Source organism: Malaclemys terrapin, chromosome 10 (genome assembly GCF_027887155.1).
Source record: "Malaclemys terrapin pileata isolate rMalTer1 chromosome 10, rMalTer1.hap1, whole genome shotgun sequence".
Lineage (NCBI taxonomy): Eukaryota > Metazoa > Chordata > Testudines > Emydidae > Malaclemys > Malaclemys terrapin.
In genome coordinates this window covers 16,276,639-16,300,047 of record NC_071514.1, presented here as the reverse complement: position 1 = coordinate 16,300,047, position 23,409 = coordinate 16,276,639, and the positions used below count along the sequence as shown (strand labels likewise).

Below are 23,409 nucleotides of genomic sequence, written 5' to 3'. Positions count from 1 at the left end.
TCCACAGGTCCGGCCGATCGTGGCTCCCACTGGCTGCGGATCGCTGCTCTGGGCCAATGGGAGTTGCTGGAAGTGGCGGCCAGTAAGTCCCTTGGCCCGTGCTGCTTCCAGCAGCTCCCATTGGCCTGGAGCAGCGATCCGCGGCCAGTGGGAGCCATGATCGGCCGGATCTGCGGACGGGACAGGTAAACAAACCGGCCCAGCCTGCCAGGGGCTTTCCCTACACAAGCGGCGACCCCTGTTTGAGAAACCCTGTTGTAAGGCATTGGGGGCAGTGCAGAGCCACACTGCCCCTGAGAGAGTTCAGGGAGGGATTGTGGCTGGCCTGTTCTGCAAGCTGGTGCAGGAGGCCTCTTCTTCTAGCCACCCCCTTTGCAGCAATGTGTGCTCCACAGCACATATGGAGAGGGTCAGGCCCTTGTGAACCTGTGGAACTCCTTGCCAGAGGATATTGTGAAGGCCAAGACTATAACAGGGTTCAAAAAAGAACTAGATACTGTACATTCATGGAGGATAGTCCATCAATGGCTATTAGCCAGGATGGGCAGGGATGGTGTCCCTAGCCTCTGTTTGCTAGAAGCTGGGAAGGAGCGACAGGGAATGGATCACTTGATGATTACCTGTTCTGTTCATTCCCCTGGGGCACCTTGCATTGGCCATTGTCGGCAGACAGGATACCAGGCTAGATGGACCTTTGTCTGACCCAGTATGGCCGATCTTATGTCCATGAGTGCAGAGGCTGCAATTGTGATTGGCTCTCAAGCCAGGTGTGCAAAGTGTGGGAAGCTCCTTATTATCCTGCCCTCACACACAAAGACCAATCACAAAATGGCCCTAAGGGCCTTCCACATCTTCACTCACTGAATCTCTCTCCATGTAGCTGGGGAGGAAGGCAGACAGCGAAGGGATGGCGTGAGATACCTCTGAAGCATCCCTCATTTCAAGGAACATCACTTAATATGGTCCACAAGTTCCACACAAACTTGGTGTCCACTGGCTTCTATGGTTTGAGAACTATTTACACCAGAAATAAAGAACGACGACACTAAGGCTACGTATACACTACTAGCCAAGGGGGTAATGCCCTAGCTAGTAGTGTAGATGTAGCCTGAGATGAGAGAGAGCGAGCAACCATTTGACACTAAAGAAGGAATCCCACAACATTTAAGGTCTGTTGCCCTTGTAAATTTTTTGTATCCCTCAATTTGGGTCTTTGCCACACACTGTCCCACATTTAGGCCTAGGTAAGTTGAAAGGTACGTGAAGTGAGAGAGTTTTGAAGGAGGAGAGGTGGTCTGACTTTGGCATAAATTCCACTAATTCCTTCTCTAAGTATGTTTGAAAGTATGATGAGCCAATTTCTGCCCTCAGATACATGCTCTGAAGGCAATGTGGGTTGTGCCTATGTCGGTGGGAGACTTTGTCCTGTAAGTTTATTTTGCAAGCCAGTGGTCTCAGCCATTTGCTTGGCCACACAAACACAGCAGTAGCAGAGGCCTTAGAAAGGTTTGTTCCTTAGAGATAATGCATCTCACTGTCTAGCCAGCAATTCCAGATTTAAGTGGAAAATACTACACTATGATTTTATTTTGAAGTCCAAAAGCGACCTGCCTGTTAGGCCATGCACAGAACTAACTGTTTTGGACCATGAGCAAGGAGAAGAGGGCAGTAGCAAGCAGGGATGGGCAACCCTGATGGGGTTAAAAATGCTGTGAACCACTCACAATTTTGGGGGAATCGGGTGCACCAAACGAATTCAACTTCTCCGAACTTTTCTCCTGTTATTTCAACCCATCTGGTTTTTGAGGGTGTTGCAGTTATTTAAAAGCTACATTCTTAGCTGAAAATGGGAATCTGTGATAAGCACTAGGATAGAAGCACCTTCTACCTGCAAAAGCTAACTTGGGACAAAGGGGTTTCCTATACAGGATATGTATGTTGGGACACAGTTCTAAACAGCAGCTTTATTTTTTTATTTGCACATGCAAACCATGGCTGCAGTGTGCACACAATCAGATACTTAGACTGCTACATTTTGCTGCAGCAATAATGGTTATTGCCCTCCTGCATTTGTGCATTTTTTGTGTGTTTGCCTTTGATTGACAATTAAAAAAACTGGCACATTTTGTATTTTACCAGTGTTTAGTGTCAGTCCACAATTAGATAGTAATTTTTCTATAGAATTAATGAAAGGATGCCCTATCAACCTCTGGGTTTGATCCAAAATCCATTAATACAGTTCAAATGAGTCAATTTTATTTGACCTAGGACAGAATCAGAGGCTTGTAGAAAGATGCTGCCACATCATTCCTACCAGGAAAGTGCTCAGACTACTGGTGCATACAGGATGGAGGAATTCACCCTTTATTTATCTCCGTTACACCCAATTCGGAGAAGAGAATGAGGAACCCGCCGGACTAATATTTCCTGAAACATGACGCCAATATTGATGGAACTGTGAAAATCAGGCCACTTGTATTTAGGTGTCTAAATATGAGTTTGGGAGTTAGGTTTGGAAGTTTTGGTAGTACTGTATTCTGACCAACTAAACCAACAAGAATGTGATTATATTACCCCTTCAAACGAATATCATTTAAAACCAAATCAGTGCTACTGCGGTACTATTGGGAAATCGAACCACACCAGACTCCACTTGCTTACCCATTCATTCCAAGTACTCCATTCATCACGCCTATGCTTGAAAATGATTAACAGTGGAATGTTCAAAAGCACTTAAGGGGCTTTGGGTTCCAACTCCCGTTGGTGCCTAATTCTCTTAGATGCTTTCAAAAATTCCACCCTAAATCCATTACTAACACTTCCTGAGCAAACATTCTGAACATGCATAAATAAAAGCCCTGCTGACCGAGGAAGCCAAGAATACAAGCAAAGAACTTCCACTATCAGGGATATTGCTGCAAATACCTTTTAGAAGTGCCTGGAAAGGAAACTTGCATTTGTTAAGAATTATGTAAACCCATTAAGAAATGACAGTAGGTGATGTAACGCACTGAGCAAACATTTTTTGATGTGTGAATTTCGCACTCATGAAAGTCCCCTATTGACGCTTCTTCCCCAGAACAGGTATAACACAGGCAGTGGCAATGCAAGCTTCCCCTTCTCTATGCTGACCCACCAACATGCCCCAGCACTAGCATGGGATGACCACCCAAATAGTGAGAGGGTAATTCAGTCTGTATACACTTCTTGTTTTCTCTGGTGAACCCAAGGGCCAGGCAATGACAGTTGTGGTTGAGATGTTTGGACACTGGCCCATTGGGGATTGTACTGAGATCACCAAACTCATTTCACAAAGCCCGCTGAACAGCCATCTGATGGTCACAACTTTTGCTCATTATAATGTTGACCTGGACTGCTAGAGCACTAGTGACTCAGAGGGTACATCCAGACTACCCGCCGGATCGGCAGGTAGCGATCGATCTATCGGGGATCGATATATCACGTCTCATCTAGACGCGATATATCAATCCCCGAACGCGCTCCTGTCGACTCCGGAACTCCACCAGGGCAAGCGGCGGTAGCGGAGTCAACGGGGGAGCCGCAGACGTCGATCCTGGACCATGAGGACGGAAGGTAAGTCGAAATAAGATACGTCGACTTCAGCTACGCTATTCCCGTAGCTGAAGTTGCGTATCTTACATCGACCCCCCCTCAGTGCAGACCAGCTCAGAGATAGATATGTTTCTGTAACCCCCATTATCAATCTCTTGAGCCATCTCATCCTCTTAGACAAAAATGAGCATCAAATGATTTTTGAAAGGTTCATGACTATATTAACCCACTGCTCAGCTCCCTCATGCACAAACAAACTCTGAGCCTTGCTTAACCAACCTGTTCATAAAGAAAGAGAATAGACAATGGGAGACTGAAGTATGTATAAGACACAAAGGGCTCAATTCATTTCACATTGGTGCTGGGTCCCTTGCAACAGAAAGTCCTCTATGAAGGTTGCAGCAGCTTAAATAGAACTGGTTGAAAAATGTAGTTTTTGGCCAATATTTATGTAAGGAAGACATGCTTAAGTCTTCTCGATCTAGGATTATGAAATGTGGAAATGTGTTTCTATACTGAGCATTACAAAACCAAGATCTGATTTGTAAGCATGAATACCAAAGCTCCGGATGTATCATAACCTTCTGTTTGTGCCAGCAGTGTATCACAATTACTTATATAATGACATGAATTAATAATAGCTCATGACATTTTTATTTTAATGAAATTTAAAAAGTCAGTTATTAGATATACATACACACAACTGATTCTGTAACTGTTAGTCATAAATATAGAACATTCAGAAGTACAAAATACACTTTATCCACAGCACAATTTCACAGCAATATAAAGAGTTTAAACAGATAAGTAACCAAGTGCCTAACTTGACAACAGAAGCCTTTTTTTGGCATTTATTACCTTTAAAAAAAGATCATGACTCTAAGCAAACTGGTCCATATCCACGCAGCTGTCAACCCATGAAAACGTGCTCAAGTTAGGAGTAGGAGAGTGCCCCCATAAATGTCATGGTACGCCCCCCCTTCCCCCCTCCTTTTCCCCATTTTGGAATACATTCCCCTTCCTCTCCACAATTGGCAACAGTGAAAACTGGGGCTACCGCACAATCACCTATATCCCAATTTGAGCACTGCTATGAATATGAAAATATCTGACCTAAAAATTAACCCACTGGATACCTTGCAAACCAACCAACCAAAGAGCAACAGCAGTATGACACCGATAAGGCATTAATGATTAAGTGGCTGTATTACTCTCGAAAAAGAGTACGCCTATGTATAAAAATATATGTTATAGCAATTGGGTAAATCCAACACTATACAACACTGTGCCAAAAGTAATTAGGAGTTAAAAAAGGCAGTACTGCAAAAAGTATTTACAGTTTCAGACTGGGCTTCATGAAAAAGAAGGCAACAAAGCTAGTTATGGACACATCTGGTTAAAGTATAATTGTAGGCACTGTCAGTGGTGCCTTTAACAAGTTACGCAATACAATCATTCCTGTAAAATACTTAATGTCAGGAAACAGGCTTGATTATATGAACGAATAAGTAAATGCCTCAGCATACGAAAATGGTCCCAGTCTATAAGCTTATTTGCTGAAGTAACTTACTCAGCTTGTTACATTATCATTTGTAGCTTCTTGCACACTTGATTTAAAAAGCTTCAGTTCTGTATTTCGCACTGATTTCCGAAACCCTGTGTTTGCAATAAAATCTGATCAGAAAACACAAGTCTGCAGGTAGAAAAAAATCTGCATGTCAAATCTGCAAACTCTGCAAGCTGGCAGCTGACCTACCACAGGCGTTATGCTAACTGCACAAATAAAAAAGGACAGTTTTAAAATGCACTTAGCAACTTCAGTCATTATACATGTAAGTTGTTTTATTACCATCAAGACACACAACGAAGAATATAGCTTCACTTATGCTAAAACAGCCTTTGCTGCCACAAGAATTAGAATGAGAAAGATATTTCAGAAGAGCCAGCCAGTGGCATGGAGGCAGCACGTACTGTAGAGGAACACTAGTGAATGCTGGACTTGCCTATTCACTTGGTCTCAGGAATAAGGTTGTCAGCCACACTGCTCCTTAAGAACTCCCTTCTTGCTAGCGTGAAAGTAACAGCACCCTCAGAAAAGATCACCCACATCTTCCCTTCCAACATAGGGAAAACAACGTCAAGATACTGTGGGTGGGATCAGCTGGAGGGGAGCTAGGGAGAATGGAGAAACAGGGAGAAAGCGTTGGCCCAGGATAGCAGAATACAAACAGAGCATACTGTGGCCCAAAGTGAAGTGGGTGAAAGCCTTGCACTCTTCTAGACTGGCCTTTAATACTACAAAAAGAACAGGAGTACTTGTGGCACCTTAGAGACTAACAAATTTGTTAGTCTCTAAGGTGCCACAAGTACTCCTGTTCTTTTTGCGGATACAGACTAACACGGCTGCTACTCTGAAACCTTTAATACTACAGTAATTCCCTTTCGTGGCCACAAGGATGGGGTGGGATGGGGAGGAAGAAGACAAGAAACAGACCTAGCACTGATGCCTTGGGCACACTGGCTTCAAACTAGTAATACTGTATTTTAAAAAAATAGACATGCTTGAATATCTTTTAACAAAGAACTTCGAACTGTACTACCAAATACTGACTGATAAGCCTACTTCTACACATTGATAGTATAAAAAGACAGTGATATGTAGAGAAACTTTTCTGGGCTGGAAAAACCAGTTTTCATAAACACATTATTTTAGACTGAATTCAGGAACAACAAGTAAAGTATACATACACGCAGAGCAACCTGTCAGGTAGACTGCAACATAGGAGCCCCATTTTCCAATCCATTTTTCACTTGACAGAAATCCTCATTTTTAAATTTTTAAAAATACTGACTGGATCATGTCCAGTGCATTATATAAAGAGCTATAAATTGCTGGGCCACTCCCTTCTTCCCCCATTGTTAGATCTGTCACAGAATCAGGATCATCTACTTCTCCTTTTACTATCATTCCCTATTGCAGATGTCTCACCTCACCCACACAGCCATGTGTAGAATACAGGCATCTTTTGGGGGGTGGGGGTGTCAGTGAATTCAAGGATATGCTCACTACAGGGAGCAGAGCTTTTCTAGTCTAACTCACTGATCAGTTCTTTGTCCATGCAGCGTGTGTGAGATGGGAGTGAAGGGCGGCAGGGGCAGCTTCAAGAGAATCAATATCCAGGTATTAAAATAAATATAGTTTAAGTGCATGGTTTCCTCAGCTAGCTGAGTATTCCTCTCATCCCCTGGGGCAGGAGAAGAGGTGCCCATTTTTAAAACAGGATGACTCTGCTGAGACAAGTACACTCCAGAGATCTGGGGCCTCTGCAGTTCTTTATCTAGCTTTGAACTAGATTCAGTTTTCATTAAAAAACACAAGCAAAAAAGACACATACACAAACCATCCCTCCAGTGGCACACAGGGCTGGGGACTGGTCCTGGAGAATGAAGCGAAGAGGCAAACGGCAGGCAAAACTCTCACTGAACATTGAAGACCACTTACCCCACTATGTGACATGCCAGAAAGCAGAGTAGGGTGAGAAAAGCCCCAGTCACATGATTAGGGTTGGGAGCAGCGTCTCTGTGGCCCGCTAGCTTTGGTCTGACAGCCTGCGGAAGTCTCTCTGGATGAGACCCATGTGGCCAGAGCAGGCCATGAGTTAGGGAGATGGTTGCTCTCCATGGCATCATCCACCCAAGGAACCCCCAGTGATTACGCACCTAAGACAATGCTGACACAGCGTATGCCAATTGTCGTCCCTGCTGGAAGACACCTCTGAATTCAGAGGTAGCTTCAAGTAGCCAGGCAATGGCAGCATGTGGGCTGGTAATGTGTGGAGACACCAGGCCTCTGGGTGTGTGGCCCTTGCTTCTTTTAGATGTCCAGAGATTTGCGTGGATCTCAGGGCATCCACAGGTTTAGGCGGCTGGACCCTCTTCCCCTTTTTCAAGGGGGCTGGGCTGCAACCTACAAAGAATTTCAAAGAAGCTCAGCAAGTGGGAATTTTGAGTTTCTTGTCCAGGGGTGATTTTTTCCCCCCAAGCAGGGGCTATTTGGCCCTAAATCTTCATTTTAGATCAGATCTCTGTAACTCAACTGATGTGAGAAAATAAATAAAGGAACGGAAGTTCTAGAAGTTTCTGATGGCTATGCCAGGCAGCAAGACTCAGAGCCATGAAAAAGCCGGCCACCCTTCTGGATGGCCTGAGTCTCCAAAATGCCCAGTGAACTGAAACCCTCAGACAGTGGGTTGAACAGAAGTAGGTGGATGCTCAGCAGTTTAGCATGCAAGTGAAAATTCAAGTTAACTCCCCAGTGTTTTTGGCAGACAATGGCTTGACTGGTTGGTTCCTATTACAAATTAGTTTTAACCACATTGTTTGGCACATGAAACAAACTAGCTCACTGCTCTCAGTAAATGAGCCTAGATGCCTCTATTGTAACAGGGCACCTCTTTTAACTGTTCAAATGTAAGGTTGCACAAGAGATAAAGGGGTTCACAGACAGGAAATGCTGCTGGTGCTGAAACAGTCTTCTTGATATGTTGTAGAGTAATTTTATAAAAGGACTTTTTGGGGGATGCAATAATAGAAGGCAAAAAATAAAATAAAACCAGGTAGTGAGAAAATTATAGAAATATAGGTCTCACTTAATAAATTCAGTGAAAAAAAGAATAACAGCTTGCATAAGTAACTAGATGGCATAAATCAGAATTACCAGAATTAACCAATTAGTGTTATTTCTAAGTAAAGTGATGCAGAATCCTGCAATATCTAAGTTCTGCAATACATTGTCACCCCTTTCGGTATACTCTGAAACGGACCCATTTTATATGTATTAAAAAAAAAAAACCCTACCAATACAGGAAATCACATCATACAGCACAAGATATACATACAGTACTAAAATGTACACATATTCAAGTTTAACTGGGTTAAGAGAGGGGAAAAAAGGTGCTGAATTTTCTGGTCAGAGAGAACTATATTATGCTGTATAATCTCACATTCAAACTGATCTAAAAATCTCAAGAATCAAAGAAATCAGAATACGGAGTCTGTTTTCAGAGATTTAAGATCAAAGCAAGGCATTGAATCTGAACAATAGACCCTGTAACTGGACGTTACCTTACCTTTTCTCTGTTAGTCTTTGTTACTTCATTATCTATTTTAAATTTACCATTCAAAGGGAGCATTAGGAATTGTTCACATTCAAATATTTAGGACTCAGAGATTTTTCACAATCAAGCAAAGTTTTTCATCTCTGAGGTAGATGACAAGAAAATACAAAATGGATCTGTCAATGATCACCACCAAGTGGCGTAACTTCTTCATCAGCACTCACACACCGGAAGGGAGGGAGAGCAAACTCCTATATCACTATCCAAAATATGAGAAACGTGACTTCTTGTTAGTAGATTCTACGGTAATGCAATACAGGAAAAGCAGAGCCAAAACCACACCGAAATTGTTTTGTTGAACTTCATTTCACAGGGTTTGTCTGCGTTGTAAATTACTCAGAAAATGGTGGAAACATGCCCAAATCAGCAAAATCTTCAATGTTGTAATTGCCAGTGCCCTGTGTTGGATCGCCCGGCATAGGCAGCATGTCCTGTATAAGGAAAATCAAAGTGAAGTGTCACTTTATATGATATCGAGAGACAAACATTTTTTGTTCATCTTTTTAGCTTAAGACCAGAAAAAGCCAAAGACTGGAAAAATGAAGTGAAATTCACCCCATGCAGACAGCTAGCCTGAGCCCTCTGCACTGTTTAAGTCTCACTTACGTCCTCTTTCAAGGGCTGAAGCAGGACTTAAGCAGTGTGTAGGCTTTGTGCTGGCCTCTGCACAGGTCTGACTATCCCCCATACTGCACATTCTTCACGATCTAAACATACACCATTTGTTACAGAGGGTCATTTGTGATAATATGCTAAAATACTGGATCAGCAACTGAGAGACAATCATAGCACCTACTGCAAGGATGCCATTTGGAGTAGCAGTTGCTTCCTGGTGGCTGTTGACAGCAACAAGTTAGACATTTCAAACCAAAACAAAGAGTACACACAAAGGCATGTGCTGCTTTGCCTTTCCTGGTGACGCTTCCCCAGCATGGGTAGCATGGATCCCTTGATGAAACCAAGACATGAAGGGGTTTAACGTGTGTTTGTGGGTTCTGTCTACATGTCTCAGTTATTCTTCAGTGTGGCATGAAGGAAAATCAACTAAAGGCCTTTATGCAGAGGATGGGAATGCATGCTGTGGAACAGAAAGACTCACTAGCATCCTGAGACCCTTCTGAGAAGGGCAGAGCACCCTCATCCCTCACTGAAGTCAATGGAAGTTGCAGAAGCTCAACACTGCTAAGGAGATGTTCAGCCTTCCACAGGCTCATCATCTTTCCGCCCTTCACACAACCTAGACAGCCAAGGAAGTGATGAGCAAGCAGCGGCCATTAAACTTCATGTGATTTGTGTGTCTCTTAATATGACTGAGCCCCATTTGGATCATGCACCTTTTCTGACATGCTATGCTGGGCGCATTGGAGGGAGTCTCGCCATCAGCGTTCGGTTGTTATGTAGCTGGTACCAGGACACATTTGTGGAGGATTCTGTAAGCAGGGGTTACGTTTATTCTGACTGCACCTCCGCTGAAGAATGCTGGAGGTCTTTCCTCCAGGTCAATGAGCCTCCTTGTATTTCAGAAAAGGGAGTGGAAGTCGATAGCATTTCTCTGGTATAAGAGGAGTTCATGGTAACTTCTCCCAAATCTCCTGAGTCACATGTAGTCCCTGCAGGAGGCATAGGGAGTACTGAACCTCCCTTTCCCAGTCAGGGACAAAGCCTGGGAAAGAGGTGTCCCCTGTTGGGAAAACGATCATGCTGTCCTTTCAGCTCTCACAATGACAAGCTCTGGCAGAACTTGACTTTGCAGCAAGAGAGGGACCATAATAATACAACATCTAAATAGCAAACAAGAAACATGATAACAAATTGGCTCAAAGCATCTGCCCTCAAGAGAATGAACTACCCTCATCTAAGAGCACCGTAATGAGGATTTACCCCAGGAGAGGGCAAGCTTTAAATCTAACTGTGGACTCGCTGGATCTCTTAGAGTGAGATAGATGATGGGACGGACTGAAGCACATTTCCCAGCTGCCTTGGCCAGCCCTGTGTTCCTGGCCAATGCTGCATATTTCTAATGCTGCACTTGCCACTTGTGGGGCTCTTTCATCCCCCACTGCCACCCAGAGAAGGGAAAGCTGAACCTGCCTTGTACTGCTGAAATCTCCATCTCCTTTGGGGAACTTCTGCTGTTGAGGCCCTGTGCCAGAGATTACACTGGTGAAGGCCTTGCAATGAATCTGGCCCTTTTTGTTTACATAGGTCTTTCCCTTTTCCCTTGCATACAACTATCCACCCTCCTCTTTTGTTGGCTTTGTTCTTGATCGAATTTAAATGATAAACAGATTATAAGGGAATAAAGGACCATATCAGCTTCTTTGCTTGTAAAGTACCATGCTCATCTACCATGAATAGTTATAACAGTAATTAATACTGCAAAATATAACTGTAAAATGTAACTGAAGATGGTTATTTGCCACTCACATGGTTTCTCAATAGTTGGAGCATTTAAAAAATCTTTAGTCAGTATCTTCTCTGAAGAAACAGCCTACTCTCCTCTGACTTCTCAAGCGGAATTAGACCGAAGTTTAACCGGCTGGATTTATAGATCTGGACCAGGGTATGAGGAGGGACTTCTAGCCAGGACTGTTTACCTACTGGTTTCTCCCTAAAATGCATAGCCCTTGTGCTGAGGAAGCAGGAAGAGGGAGAAAACATTTCAAAGCCCAGAAGTTCCTGTGCTCTGGCAGAAAAAGTGCTTTGCGTTCTAGCAAAGACTATCCTAATCCCAGCGAACATCACTATAAACCCCGGGGTAGCACATCTCAAACTGAAGGTTGGTGCTTGTCATGCACACTGTTTCTACACTGGCTCAGTTTGGCTAAGGTTGTTGTTTGGGTAAGAAGACCTTCACTTTCTTGTGACAACTGTAGACACAATGAACCTTTGACTCTACTCACTTGGAAGACTTCAGTCTGACTGGGCTGCTGGTGAGAATGCTGGTCACTGCTTTGCTGATTATGATGCTGGCTTTGCCACTGGGACCAGACCTCCGAAGGTCTCCCTTGGAATTGTCCACTGCTTTGGCCACTCTCAGCTGAAAGATTCAGATTTACACAGACAGTTTCTTTAAAAGGCACATGAAGGTTTTTTAAGAACTTCGATGTTCAGAAGTAAATTTTATAGCACAGATACTCAGCAAGGACCAGTTCCGGTGGGAGTGAAGTCAAGGGGAGTTTTAACACTGATCTCAAGGAAGCAAGATAATGACCAAAAGAGAGCAAGGTGAATTACCGTGGCTGCACCAACACAACCGGGACAACAGGCTTACTAATAGTAAAGCACAAAGTGAAATAATGAAGAGTGTAATGAAACCTAATCTGGCCATGCCAGGGTTTTCCCCAGTCCTGCCTCTCTCTTTAATAGTGCGAGGAAGTACCGGCCATTTCCCTTAAAAACAGAATGACAAGATAGGCATTTTAATGTACTTCCTCTTTAATAAACTCTTGGATCAAGAGCTGGACCAGAAGGAACACTGTCATCTGATGGATTACATAATTCAAAGGCAGCATGTCAGCACCCCATTTACAAAAATCTGTTGTTTCATGGCCATTTAAATAGTAAGATAAAAAGGTGCCGTCTTATTTAAGTGTAAAAGTCATGTGTTTAGAATGCTGGTTGGTGAGCTACTTTGTCCTCCATTATTATAGGTGAAAATCGGCTATTTAATTCATGCGGCTCTAGTCTCAGAACTGCAGAACTGCTCTGTTCATTTGCCATACAAAACATAGCTCACCTCCGGTTCAGTGATTCTCAGTACTCCTGCTCCCCTCACTTAGGCCCTGAGCCACGGTGAGTCCAGATACCCTCCTCACACACACCAAACACCCCACCTCCCCTTAGTTTTTTTCCCCCTATAGGGAAGTACAAAAAATACATAAACTTTTTTTTTCAATGCGGAGAACAGAATCAATGAATAAAACAATTCTACCCCTACAACTGTGTCTCATGTCTGGCTCTCTCCTTTCCCTTCCTTTCCTCTAGACTTTTCTTTTTCTCTCCTTCTGTTGCCCACTGTCCTCTTTACACTGATTCTCATTCCTATGTATTTCTCTTCCTTTTATTTTATTATCCCTTCCTCTCCTCAGTGCTCTCTCACTTTTCCTACCCAATTCCTGGCTTCCTCCATTTTTTGCCTCAATATTCTCTTCTATTACCCCGACCCCCATCTCTCCCTTTTTCCTCCTTGGCTCATGTTGTTCCCGACTCTCCCTCCCCTATATTGACTACTTGGTTCTTTTCTCCGTGGTCCTCACATCTTTCCCTCCCCTCCTATTTCTTTTTCCAGACCCCACTCTCTTTAGGATGGACTGGCCTCTATTCCAGTACCGTCTGGGACATGGGCGTGGGTTCTGTAGAATTACTACTCCCCTGCTGACATTACTATTACAAATAATTCAGCTGACTCAGAAATCCTGCAGTCACACGATTGGTCACAACAAAGTTCATTTAAGTTACCCCTTAAAAGAAAGCTGCATCAGATTTGCTCAGTACGATATGCCAAAATGTACTCAGTGAGGCAAATGAGCTTTTTGCTCAGCAAGACAGAGGTTAATAATAATAATATATGGAGATATACCTATCTCACAGAACTGGAAGGGACCCTGAAAGGTCATTGAGTCCAGCCCCCGGCCTTCACTAGTAGGACCAAGTAATGATTTTGCCCCAGATCTCTAAGTGGCCCTCTCAAGGACTGAACTCTCAACCCTGGGTTTAGCAGGCCAATGCTCAAACCACTGAGCTATCCCTCTTCCAGCAGAAGGTTCAGGCTGCTCCTTTCAGTAATAACTGTATTTATTAATAGAATTCAAACTGATGGAGATCAGGAAATATTTCCCACCAGATGAACGGTCATTACCAAGTAGTTTGGGTCTCCAGTGCAGGTCTTATAAACAAACGCACAAAGCCCAATGGAATAAACTCAACGGGAAGTTAGCCATTTTGGTGTACACATCCCGCTGCTGAGTCCAGGCCAGGCAGCGTAATGCTAGTGCCTGAGGCCTAAAGAGTGAAAAGGGCTTGAAATGAAACTGGTCTAATTTCATTCACAATGTTGAGTGAAAAGCAAAAAGTGAATAAACTAGCATTAAGAGCAAAAAGAAAAATTAGTGTTTTAACATTCAGATCTGTGGTAAGGGGAAAATGGCTACTCCTGGTTCCTGGCATATCTGCAAGGGGTAGACAATGTTAAGTTCAGTGCAACATGAGCCATTATTTTTATTTTGTTCCTCGAACAGTCAGAACACGGTGCTGAAGAAACAGGGTGGAACATTCTTTAAACTCACTGCATTAAGGGCTTGATCCAAAGCCCACGGAGGTCAGTGGAGAGACCCCTTCACTGACTTCAGTAGGTTTTGGATCAGCTCCTAATGTAAACAAGGGACTGACTAGGATCACCATGTGATTTTAAATCTTTTGCTTAGTGTGTATATAAAACTTCATGTGACCTTGGCCAAGGATAGCTGAGTGCTCTTTCTTCACCTTTTGTTCCTGGCAGCCTACCTCACACTTCTGCAGCTGATTCACTGACTGTCCTGAACTACCAGCATGTCATGCTGGATTTAGGAATGTTGCTGTTACATTTGTTGGCGGTAGAATTCCTTAACTTAAGCGTCAGCATCCAACCAAATTTTATATTCTCTCTCATTTCCACAGCTGACCACATACATTCTTGTAGGCAGATTACTATAGAGGCCATTGTTTTAGAAGGTGTGTGTGCATGCATAGGTAGAGGGGAAAAGGGAAGTGTTCGTATTTCATTTTTTTTGCTCTTATTTCACTTACTGATTTTTTTTTCTGTTCAAGCGCTCCCTCAGGAACAGTCTGTACTGAAGGCATAACCTGAACACTTACTGAAGACACTGTGAACAGCACAATTATCCTTAACCATTCTACTTAATGATCTATGCAGTAATGTAAGCAGCTGTGGAGTTTCACACACTCCAAGTATGATCATGATGAGGCTCAAGTGAGGGCTTCCAGCTACCAATAACTACGTCTATAACATCGGGACTGAACCCGTGAACCTTGTGAAGGAAAGAGCATAAATCAATGAACAATAACATTGCTGGATAGCTCCCCAAAATATCAAGAAGTTGATTTTGCTGTGCTGTCGAGCAGTTCTAAAACACTAACGTTTTTCATGCTGTAAAGGTGTACAGGCGCTGGCCCTTTCAAAGACACTGCTAATGCTACTCCTGGTCCTGAAGCAGGATGTACAATGTGCACTTGGATTTTTTCAGATTTAATTTTTTACAAAGTATAAATCACATGTGAGGCCTGATTGCCAGCATGCATTACCATCTTAAAATTACAGACATAGAGCCTTCCAGGCATTCTATAACAGGTAGCATATCGTACAACAATGTAGTGAGATTTGAGAAAGGATTTGCATTAATATCTTTACTCATTCTTTTTTATTTGTTTTTAAGACACCAATTCTGTCTTCCATCTGTGTCATGCAACTCCACTGACTGTATGTAAACATAGCTTTGATAGATGACCAAATGTACAATAAAGTGCTTCTAATTCTCCATGTACAGGATCATTCCATTATAATCAAAAATAATCAAACTGCAACAGGTACAGAGAAGGGCTAGTAGGATGATCAGGGGATTGGAGTCTCTCTCATGATAGGAGACTAAAGGAGCTGGGCTTGTTTAGCCTAGCAAAACGAAGGCTGAGAGGAGATACAATTGCTCTCTATAAATACACTGGAATAAGCACCAAGCAGGGACAAGAGCTATCTCAGCTAAACAACAATGTTGGCACAAGAATAAAGAGGTCTACACTGGCCATAAGTGAATTTCGGTAGAAATTAGCAGGTTACTAACCATCAGAGTAGTGAGATTCTGGAACCATCTCCCAATAGGTGGGTGGAGGCAAGAAACCTAACTGGTTTTAATATGGAGCTTGATCAGTTTATGAACGGGTTATATAATGCAGTTGCCTGTGAGGGTAGGGGGCTAGACTTGATGACCGAGGAGATTGCTTCCAGTTCTATGCTCTTAATTAGTAATTAAAACAACAACACGAAATTGTTGTTATTGAAATAGGGAAGGCTGCAATAAAGAAAGCATACAAGTCCTTACCACACATTCTACACTATTTCATATTCTTGGACTAAATTCTAATCTTCTTCAATCACAGAATTTTTTTTTTAAATGAATCAATATCTGTCTGATGATGATATAATCCTGCCCAGGCAGAATTCGAGGTGCCCTTGCTATACCTTTTCTCTAATACACATTCCAAAGCTATGGTCATATCTTAGCTCCTGAACATATCCCATAGGGCCAAATCCTAATGTGTCTAACTCAATTCTTACCCATGTCTTACTCAGAGGGGAAAGAAATCTACTGATTTAATTTGAAAGCTTGAAGTCAGTGGAGTGTTGCCTGGGTAAATAGAAGTAATGAGGAAAGACATTAGGATTTGACCTTTTATTGATTACTATCTCCTGCGACAATAAAAACAAGAAATGGACTATTGCCATGTTCTACTTTATACAGTTGCTGAGAAAATTCACATTAAAATTAGTCCTAGTGAATGTGAAGTGTTCTGCTCAGAAACACACCCAGCTGTTTAAAAAGGGAATTGTTTAACCTCACAGTAGGAATAGCAATTGTCTGTGTGTGACTGAGAGTGAGCGTGACCGAGGTTATCTGCACAGAATAAGCAATGATTAAGTATCCTGGGACAGGAGCAGTGACACGGCAGTGACAGGACACAATTTCACACATTCAGGTGGGTTTAAAAAAAGTCCCTGTTCTGGATTGTGCCATTTTGGAACTGTTCTGAACTAGAGTAGAGTGGAGCTGAGCCACCCAAAAGGAAGTTTGGGAGGGATTTTACCTCAGGAAGGGAGTGCAACGTGGAAGGAGGGGTCCCTGAACTCAATCCATTGCGCAAAGTAGTAAGAAGCTTTGCTTCCTCTCTTTTGCCTTCCTGGCAATCCCTACACACCCACACAAGGGCAGAGACAATCTCAACCTTGGCACACATTCAGAATAGAGGAGCAGGTCCGAAGATTTAAAATACAGTTAGCATTTCACTTCCATGTTCACTTGTGAGATACAGAATCTGAAACCTACCAAACCCTGCACCTCTGTTTGCTAGGCTCGAGTAGGCATTTCCACTTGGGGAAGAAGTGGCTGGGCTAGAGAGAGGGCTGTACGATGATGGATCAGCTGGATAGGTATGACTGGTTCCAATTCCAAAGGGTGATGATTGCGTCTTGCCAGATTGTGATGGGATTTGCTGAGGTGGGGGCGAGAAAAAGAAGAAGTTATTTTCATTGCTGGCATTACAGCGGAGCAGCATGATAGACCCAAGTTTTAACAGTGTAAAATCAACTGCTAAATAAACACTGCAGATGAGATTAGGCATATTATCCCTGTCTCAGCCATATTCAATTTCCATTAATGTGGACGTACAGCTATTTAAGTTTAATGAAAGCAACAGATAACTGAAAATATAAATAGCTCTCCTGATGATTAATATCCTCCATGCATTCAGAAAGAGAATCAAATCACCATTGTTCGTTACCTGCTGTAAGCTGTTTTTTCCCCACCGCTATTAGGGCATAGAGACTAGGAGCAAAGATTGAAGACGTACAAAAAATGAATCTTTATTTGCCAGATGCCCTGTTTTTATACTACTCCAGTTATCTGAATGCCTGGTAGGATATACCTCAGACCTTAGGATAATCAGGATTTTCGATAATTGGGAGAGCTGGCACAAGAGGCTTCAAAGGGAATGTTCTGGATCTCCACACAGATTGAAACGCCCGCTGGGTTTTCTCACCTGATTTTAGAGTATGCAAACCAGCTTGCCCAATGGATACCGGAAGCACAATGAATATGTTCTAGCTTGCCTTAGGCAAGCAGTCAGCAATTGCACGAGAGACTTGGTGGGGGTGCCCAGCACTACTAGCGCAGAGGAAAAATAACCAAACTTTGCTTAAAAGGGGTGGTTCAGTTAAATCAAGAACAATAACACTTTACACTTCTATAATGACGTCAAAGGATCTCAAAGTAGGTTACAAATAATTAAATAGTACAACACCCCTGTGAGATCGGTAAAATGAGACAAGAAGCGGGGAAGTGTCTCACTCAAAGTAACAAAATACATTAGCAGATAGCGCCAGTAATAAAACCCACTTACCAACAACGCATTCCCTTTTCCCCTATCAACCAGCCCAACAGCTCTACAGAAGATTGGTATTTAACAAGTTCTGCTGTTTGAAATTAAAAGCAGTAACATCTCTAGATACATTTAATGATGTGCATCTTATAGGCAATCAATGCACTGAAGTGCAGCTATTCTCTTGGGCAAAAGGGGGGGGAAATAGATCCCAACAGGCAAACAACATGATGAAAATACAAGTCTTCAGTTTAGTTCCTAGCTAAGAAGTAACTTAGTTTTGAAGGTTCCCACAAGGACAATGACAGCAGTCTCCTGGAAGATTTTATTGATTTTCTCCTGAGTTCCCTAAATTTGTACTCTGGTGATGCAGACTTGACCATCTCCCCTTAACCTAAACCAGACTTGTCTTTGATGGTTTAGGTTAAGGGGAGATGTCACATTTTTGATCAGTAATCATTAATGCCCTTTCTATCCAGCGTACAAATGAAAATATGTCAAAATATTATTTCAATTTGATTTCTTTAGGATATGGAATAGATATGGCAGAGTAATTGATGTAAACTGAGGACTGGTCAGCCTGTGTGAGAAACTAGGAAACAAATATAAAAATAATTAAGCTGCTGGTAAAATGATTGAATGAAAACCTTAAAGTGTCTTTATAGACTACATAAGAAAATTGAATGCAAACAATTATTATTAAAGTAGTATTAATAATAGTCTTATTTAAATAGTTTAAAACAAGAGCATGTAATGATTGGGTTGCTACTCAGTCCTTAACACATGGGCTTCTGTGTAGTACTGAGAATGACAAGTGATCTGAATACAGTATGTACTATAGGCTTTGTATGGCAGAGTTGGGCACATTAGTATTCTGTATTTTAACTGGGAGCCTCTCAGCCTGGGTAAACAGACTCAAATAGTAGTGTGGACTGTGGTTTGGGTGGCAGGTTGGGCTCTCAAGCCCACCTGGCCCCTGGGTCTGAGCTCAGGTGGCTAGCCTGAGTCTTCGTCTGAGTTGCAACGTCCACACTACTATTTTTAGTGTGCTAGCCTGAGCAAAGATAGCGAGAGTCTGTCTACCTGGGCTGGGAGGCTTGCTCCCAGTTGCAATGTAGACATACCCATTTAGGCCTCTGTTCAGCAAAAACTTAATGCCCAAACTTAACTGTGCATAGCCCTGTTGATTTCACTTAAAACACAGATCTATACAGGAATGAGGATTAAAGTGGGATTTCTGTGGGGATCCTGTATGTATACATACATACAAAAATATTTGATCAAATAACCCTATTTTTCCTTCAGAATTATGCAAAGGAGCATCCAACCTTGACCTTTTCTATTTTTACCAGATGAAATCAGTTCCTCCGTTTCTGATTTATTACCCCCCCCTTTTTTTTTAAACAACATAAAAGTATCAGGAGATAGCCGTGTTAGTCTGTATCCACAAAAACAACAAGGAGTCTGGTGGCACCTTAAAGACTAACAGATAGAAAGACTGTTAGTCTTTAAGATGCCACCGGACTCCTTGTTGTTTTTATAAAAGGTACATTTACCCCTTAATCAAACACACACCTGTCCTGGAAATGGTGGACGACTCCCCGTCCAGGCAACCTGACTCTGATTTAACTGACGAGAGATCTGTGTCAAATTTTGGCCTGTTGAAGAAGAGGACTGGATATCGTTCACACCAGGCACATGTACCACGGATGAGCTAAAGGGGAAAGAACAGAAAATGGCTTGTAGGTGATAATACCATTTATGCATCAGAAATATTGTATGCCAGATACTGAAATTTTGTTAATCATCCCATTAAGGCGAGTTTTCCAGATTGTCTGCATAAGGACTAAATGAAAATGACATGACTTCAGTATTAAAACTATGAGGCATTTTGAAATTCTAAAATATCAGACTGATTATGCAGACCCAGTGCCCCAAATTCTTCTTAGTTAGATCCATGCAATCTCATCCAAGGGCTTGCATCAGTACAACCAAGGGGAGGATTTTAGAAAGATGTGTAATTAAATTATTTTCCATATTGGTTTGGCCCCCAATTCAGGAAAGTAGCTCTCCTCAGGACCACACTTAAGTATGTACTTAACTTTAAACATGTGCTTAAAGTCAGTGGTACTTAAGCACATGCTTAAATGCTGTCCTGAATCGAGGCTTCTGAAAGGATGCTGTTCATAAATATTCTTTAACCTGTTTCTTGTCAGTGTTGCATTCTTTCTGTAAAAAGAAGAAAATATGTGTTATGTAACAAAGATGTATGTTTGATTAGCTGCTTTTAATTCTTGTTTTCGCCCATTGGTGCTAAAAGATATCACAGTTACAAATCAAGGTGAAAGAATGAAACATAAACTAGTGTTTTGAGCCTTGGAACAAAAAAAGCAGAGAAATACTAATAGGAAAAAAATGATTCCTAACAGAATTTGTGTAAGTTACAATTAATTGTTTCTCAGATCTTGAAATATTTTAACCTTATAATGAAAATTCTACTTTTTTTTTGTTCAGTGTTCTTTGTACAGAAATCTTTGGACCTAGTGACTATACTATCTATAAAACACATATTAATACATAAACTTAAATATACATCCATGAATCCCAATATTTTATCTGAAAGAACATATTTCAGTATATATATCAGTTCTCATGTACGGTCTGCACTTCATAAGTGATTTGTTGTTGGGTTTTGCCCAGGGGCGGAAAGGGGGAGCATCTGTAGTAATTTTTTTCCCTTGCCTCTACTCTTTCTGTGTTAATTATTGAATAACTTACAAAAACAGATAGATGGCTGTTATGGATTCATGTATGTCTGTATGAAACTACAACCTCCATTTTGCTTATGTGAATGCCATTTTGATTGTAAAACTGTTTTTTACCTCCATCTTGGACTGGAATTCCAAGAAGTGTTCGCAGAGGTCTAACAATACAGCGAAATCAAGGGTTGTTTCCTATTCACATGCAAGCACCTTGAGACAATGAGTTAGCTGCAGCCAAAGGAATCAGTTCAACTAGGTGAGCTGGTAACCACAGTCCCTGATAAGGGACTTGAAGTCACGGAGGCAAGTTGCCTGACAAACAGGACTGCAGTTACTTTAGAGGGGGAAAGGGGGACAGGAAACAGACCAGGACCAGAAGCAGTCAAGGCTGAGCAGGATGAGGTGAGGAGGAATTCTGGATTCCCTGAAAAGACACTGACCAAACTGTAAAGGGCTCTTTGAGTGGTAGAGAAACTGAGGCAGGGATTTGCATGCTGTTTTTTTTTTTTTTTTGTAGATCTGAATATCTCTTGTGCTATCTCAATGTAAAGTGTGTGTGCTTAGAAATCCCTTTGCAGCATCTGTATGACTTGCTTTCATTGTCACATAGTCCCTGAAGAGGGAAATAGGAAGCCAGAGGGTTCACAGCTTCAGTGGATCTATAGACGCATGCAACTATTTGGGAGTCTGGTGCTAGTTTCTGGGCCTAAGCCATTGGACGATGGGGTCCCCACTGCCAAGAGGGGTGTCAGGTATGGGATCCGCACCTGGAGTATGAGTGTATGGCTCTGGGCCTCTAGAGGCAGTGTGCCACAACTCTGCCCAGCCTCAAAAGGCCAAGAGCATGTGGGACATAAAAAAATAAGAATGGCCATACTGGGTCCGATCAATGGTCCACCTAGTCCAGTATCCTGTCTTCCAACAGTGGCTAATGCCAGGTGCCCCAGAGGGAATGAACAGAAGGCTAGGGACAACCAGACCATGAGGTTGCATCCTTGACCATCTTAGGTAATAGCCATTGATGAACCTATCATCCATGAACTTATGTAATTCTTTTTTTGAACCCCATTATTGTTTTGACCTTCACAACATCCCCTGGCTACGAGTTTCACAGGTTGACTGTGTGTTGTGTGAGAAAGTACTTCCTTTTGTTTCAAACTTGCTGCCTATTAATGTTTGTGTTATTTACTCCTTCATATAATTGGTCCTTATTCACTTTCTCCACACCATTCATGATTTTATAGATCTCTATCATATCTTCCCTTACTCATCTCTATTCCAAGCTGAAAAGTCGCAGTCTTTGAAATCTCTCCTCACATGGAAGCTGTTTCATACCCTTAATCATTTTTGTTGCCCTTCTCTGTACCTTTTCCAATTCAAATATATCTTTTTTGAGATGGGGCAACAGACTGCTATAAAGGATCCAAAGTTGGGTGTCCTGGTTGGGGAGATCATCAAGGATCGTAACAATGGCATTTGTCTTTGTGCCACTAGTTGATGGGGCACATTACAAGCCAAAATGAAGCTACAGTTAAATTTCCAAGAGACCCAACAAAACAAAAATAACAAAACATGCCAAACGTCAAGATGGCTACTGACAATTTACATGCTGAAATATCATATAAGATCTAATTAAAGAACACTTGTGAGATCATTGCCAATTACAAGGTTAAAAACACATTGATTTCTATAAAATTATTGCATGTATTTAATTTCTAATTCATAGACCTCCTAACCAATAGGTTACTGCATTTGAATGGTTGTTCCTTCATTTTCAAAACATTGGCTAGACCAGAAGTAGTAACTGAGTTTTCCCTTAGGTTAAAACAGCTACATGCATGAATAGCTTGTAATTTCATTAAATAGAGTTCATTGCAATATAGTTGCTCAAGACAGTTTCTCTTCGGTCATTTTAAACAACAGGAGGACAGAGAGGAACAGATTAGCCTTCAAGCAGACAGAGTTCATTAACAGCTAGGCCATTCAGTGAACAGTCATAAATCTTCTTTACTAAAACAGGACTACTACTACTAATAAAGTAAATCTAACCACAATGGCTACAGAAATCTCAAGGGTGTGCCAATTCCTAAACTTCAAGTAGTTTGTCAAACCTTTAGTATCAGCTAGTAGATTCAAAAATATTTCAGAAGCTAGTAAAACACCCAAATTATACATGTTTGAAAATGACCTACTATAGGTCTTGCCTACAGACTGATTCTTCCCAATGAACTTTTGTGTGGGAGCCAAGCTGACTCAAAGTAAGAATGATTCATGTTGTACAGGACATGTGTTAGCGTTACCCGTATTCTGCCTCCACAGAATCAAAATGGAATTCCCTTTTGTGTACGGAAGTTATTGGTGCTGGCGTGGGTACTGTACCTGAAAGCCTTTCCTGAATGTCCTGGCTGGAATGGGCTCCCCTGAGAATAAAGCTGTTGGTTTCCTGCTGGGGACGCAGAGGCCATCATTTTTTTATCTGCTATAAAAAACAATCAAAGAAAATCTTAGGAGAGGACGTAATAAATTAACAATTTGTTCTCCAGAAAATAACAAGTATACAAACTACATGGTGTGAGTAACATTCTCCTTTTTAATCCCTTATGGGAAGGTCCTATGGAACACAGTATGAATGAAACCAATAAAGCTGTATGGAAATTAAACAAGGGTCAAAAGGTGATTTCTATAGAATTTTTAAATCAATCCATAGGATGTAATAGTGAACTCTCTCTGCTACAGAATGCAATAGGTTG

At 41.9% G+C, this 23,409-nt stretch overlaps 1 protein-coding gene across 3 annotated transcripts in view; it reads right to left on the bottom strand.

Moving 5' to 3' along the window:
* Positions 1–4,208: 4,208 nt before the first annotated feature.
* Positions 4,209–23,409, bottom strand: part of ARNT2 (aryl hydrocarbon receptor nuclear translocator 2) — a 142,833-nt gene continuing 123,632 nt past the window's right edge. The window contains exons 15-20 of one of the 3 annotated variants that reach the window (XM_054041731.1): positions 23,039–23,138; positions 20,100–20,126; positions 19,473–19,611; positions 16,847–17,012; positions 11,654–11,790; positions 4,209–9,181 (exon numbers count right to left, since the gene is read on the bottom strand). In XM_054041731.1, the coding sequence (XP_053897706.1) occupies positions 9,083–9,181; positions 11,654–11,790; positions 16,847–17,012; positions 19,473–19,611; positions 20,100–20,126; positions 23,039–23,138 (668 nt within the window). In that variant the 3' untranslated portion in view covers positions 4,209–9,082. Of the gene's footprint in view, positions 9,182–11,653; positions 11,791–16,846; positions 17,013–19,472; positions 20,127–23,038; positions 23,139–23,409 lie in introns of those variants that run through there. The other 2 variants (XM_054041732.1, XM_054041733.1) reach the window with 2 other exon arrangements.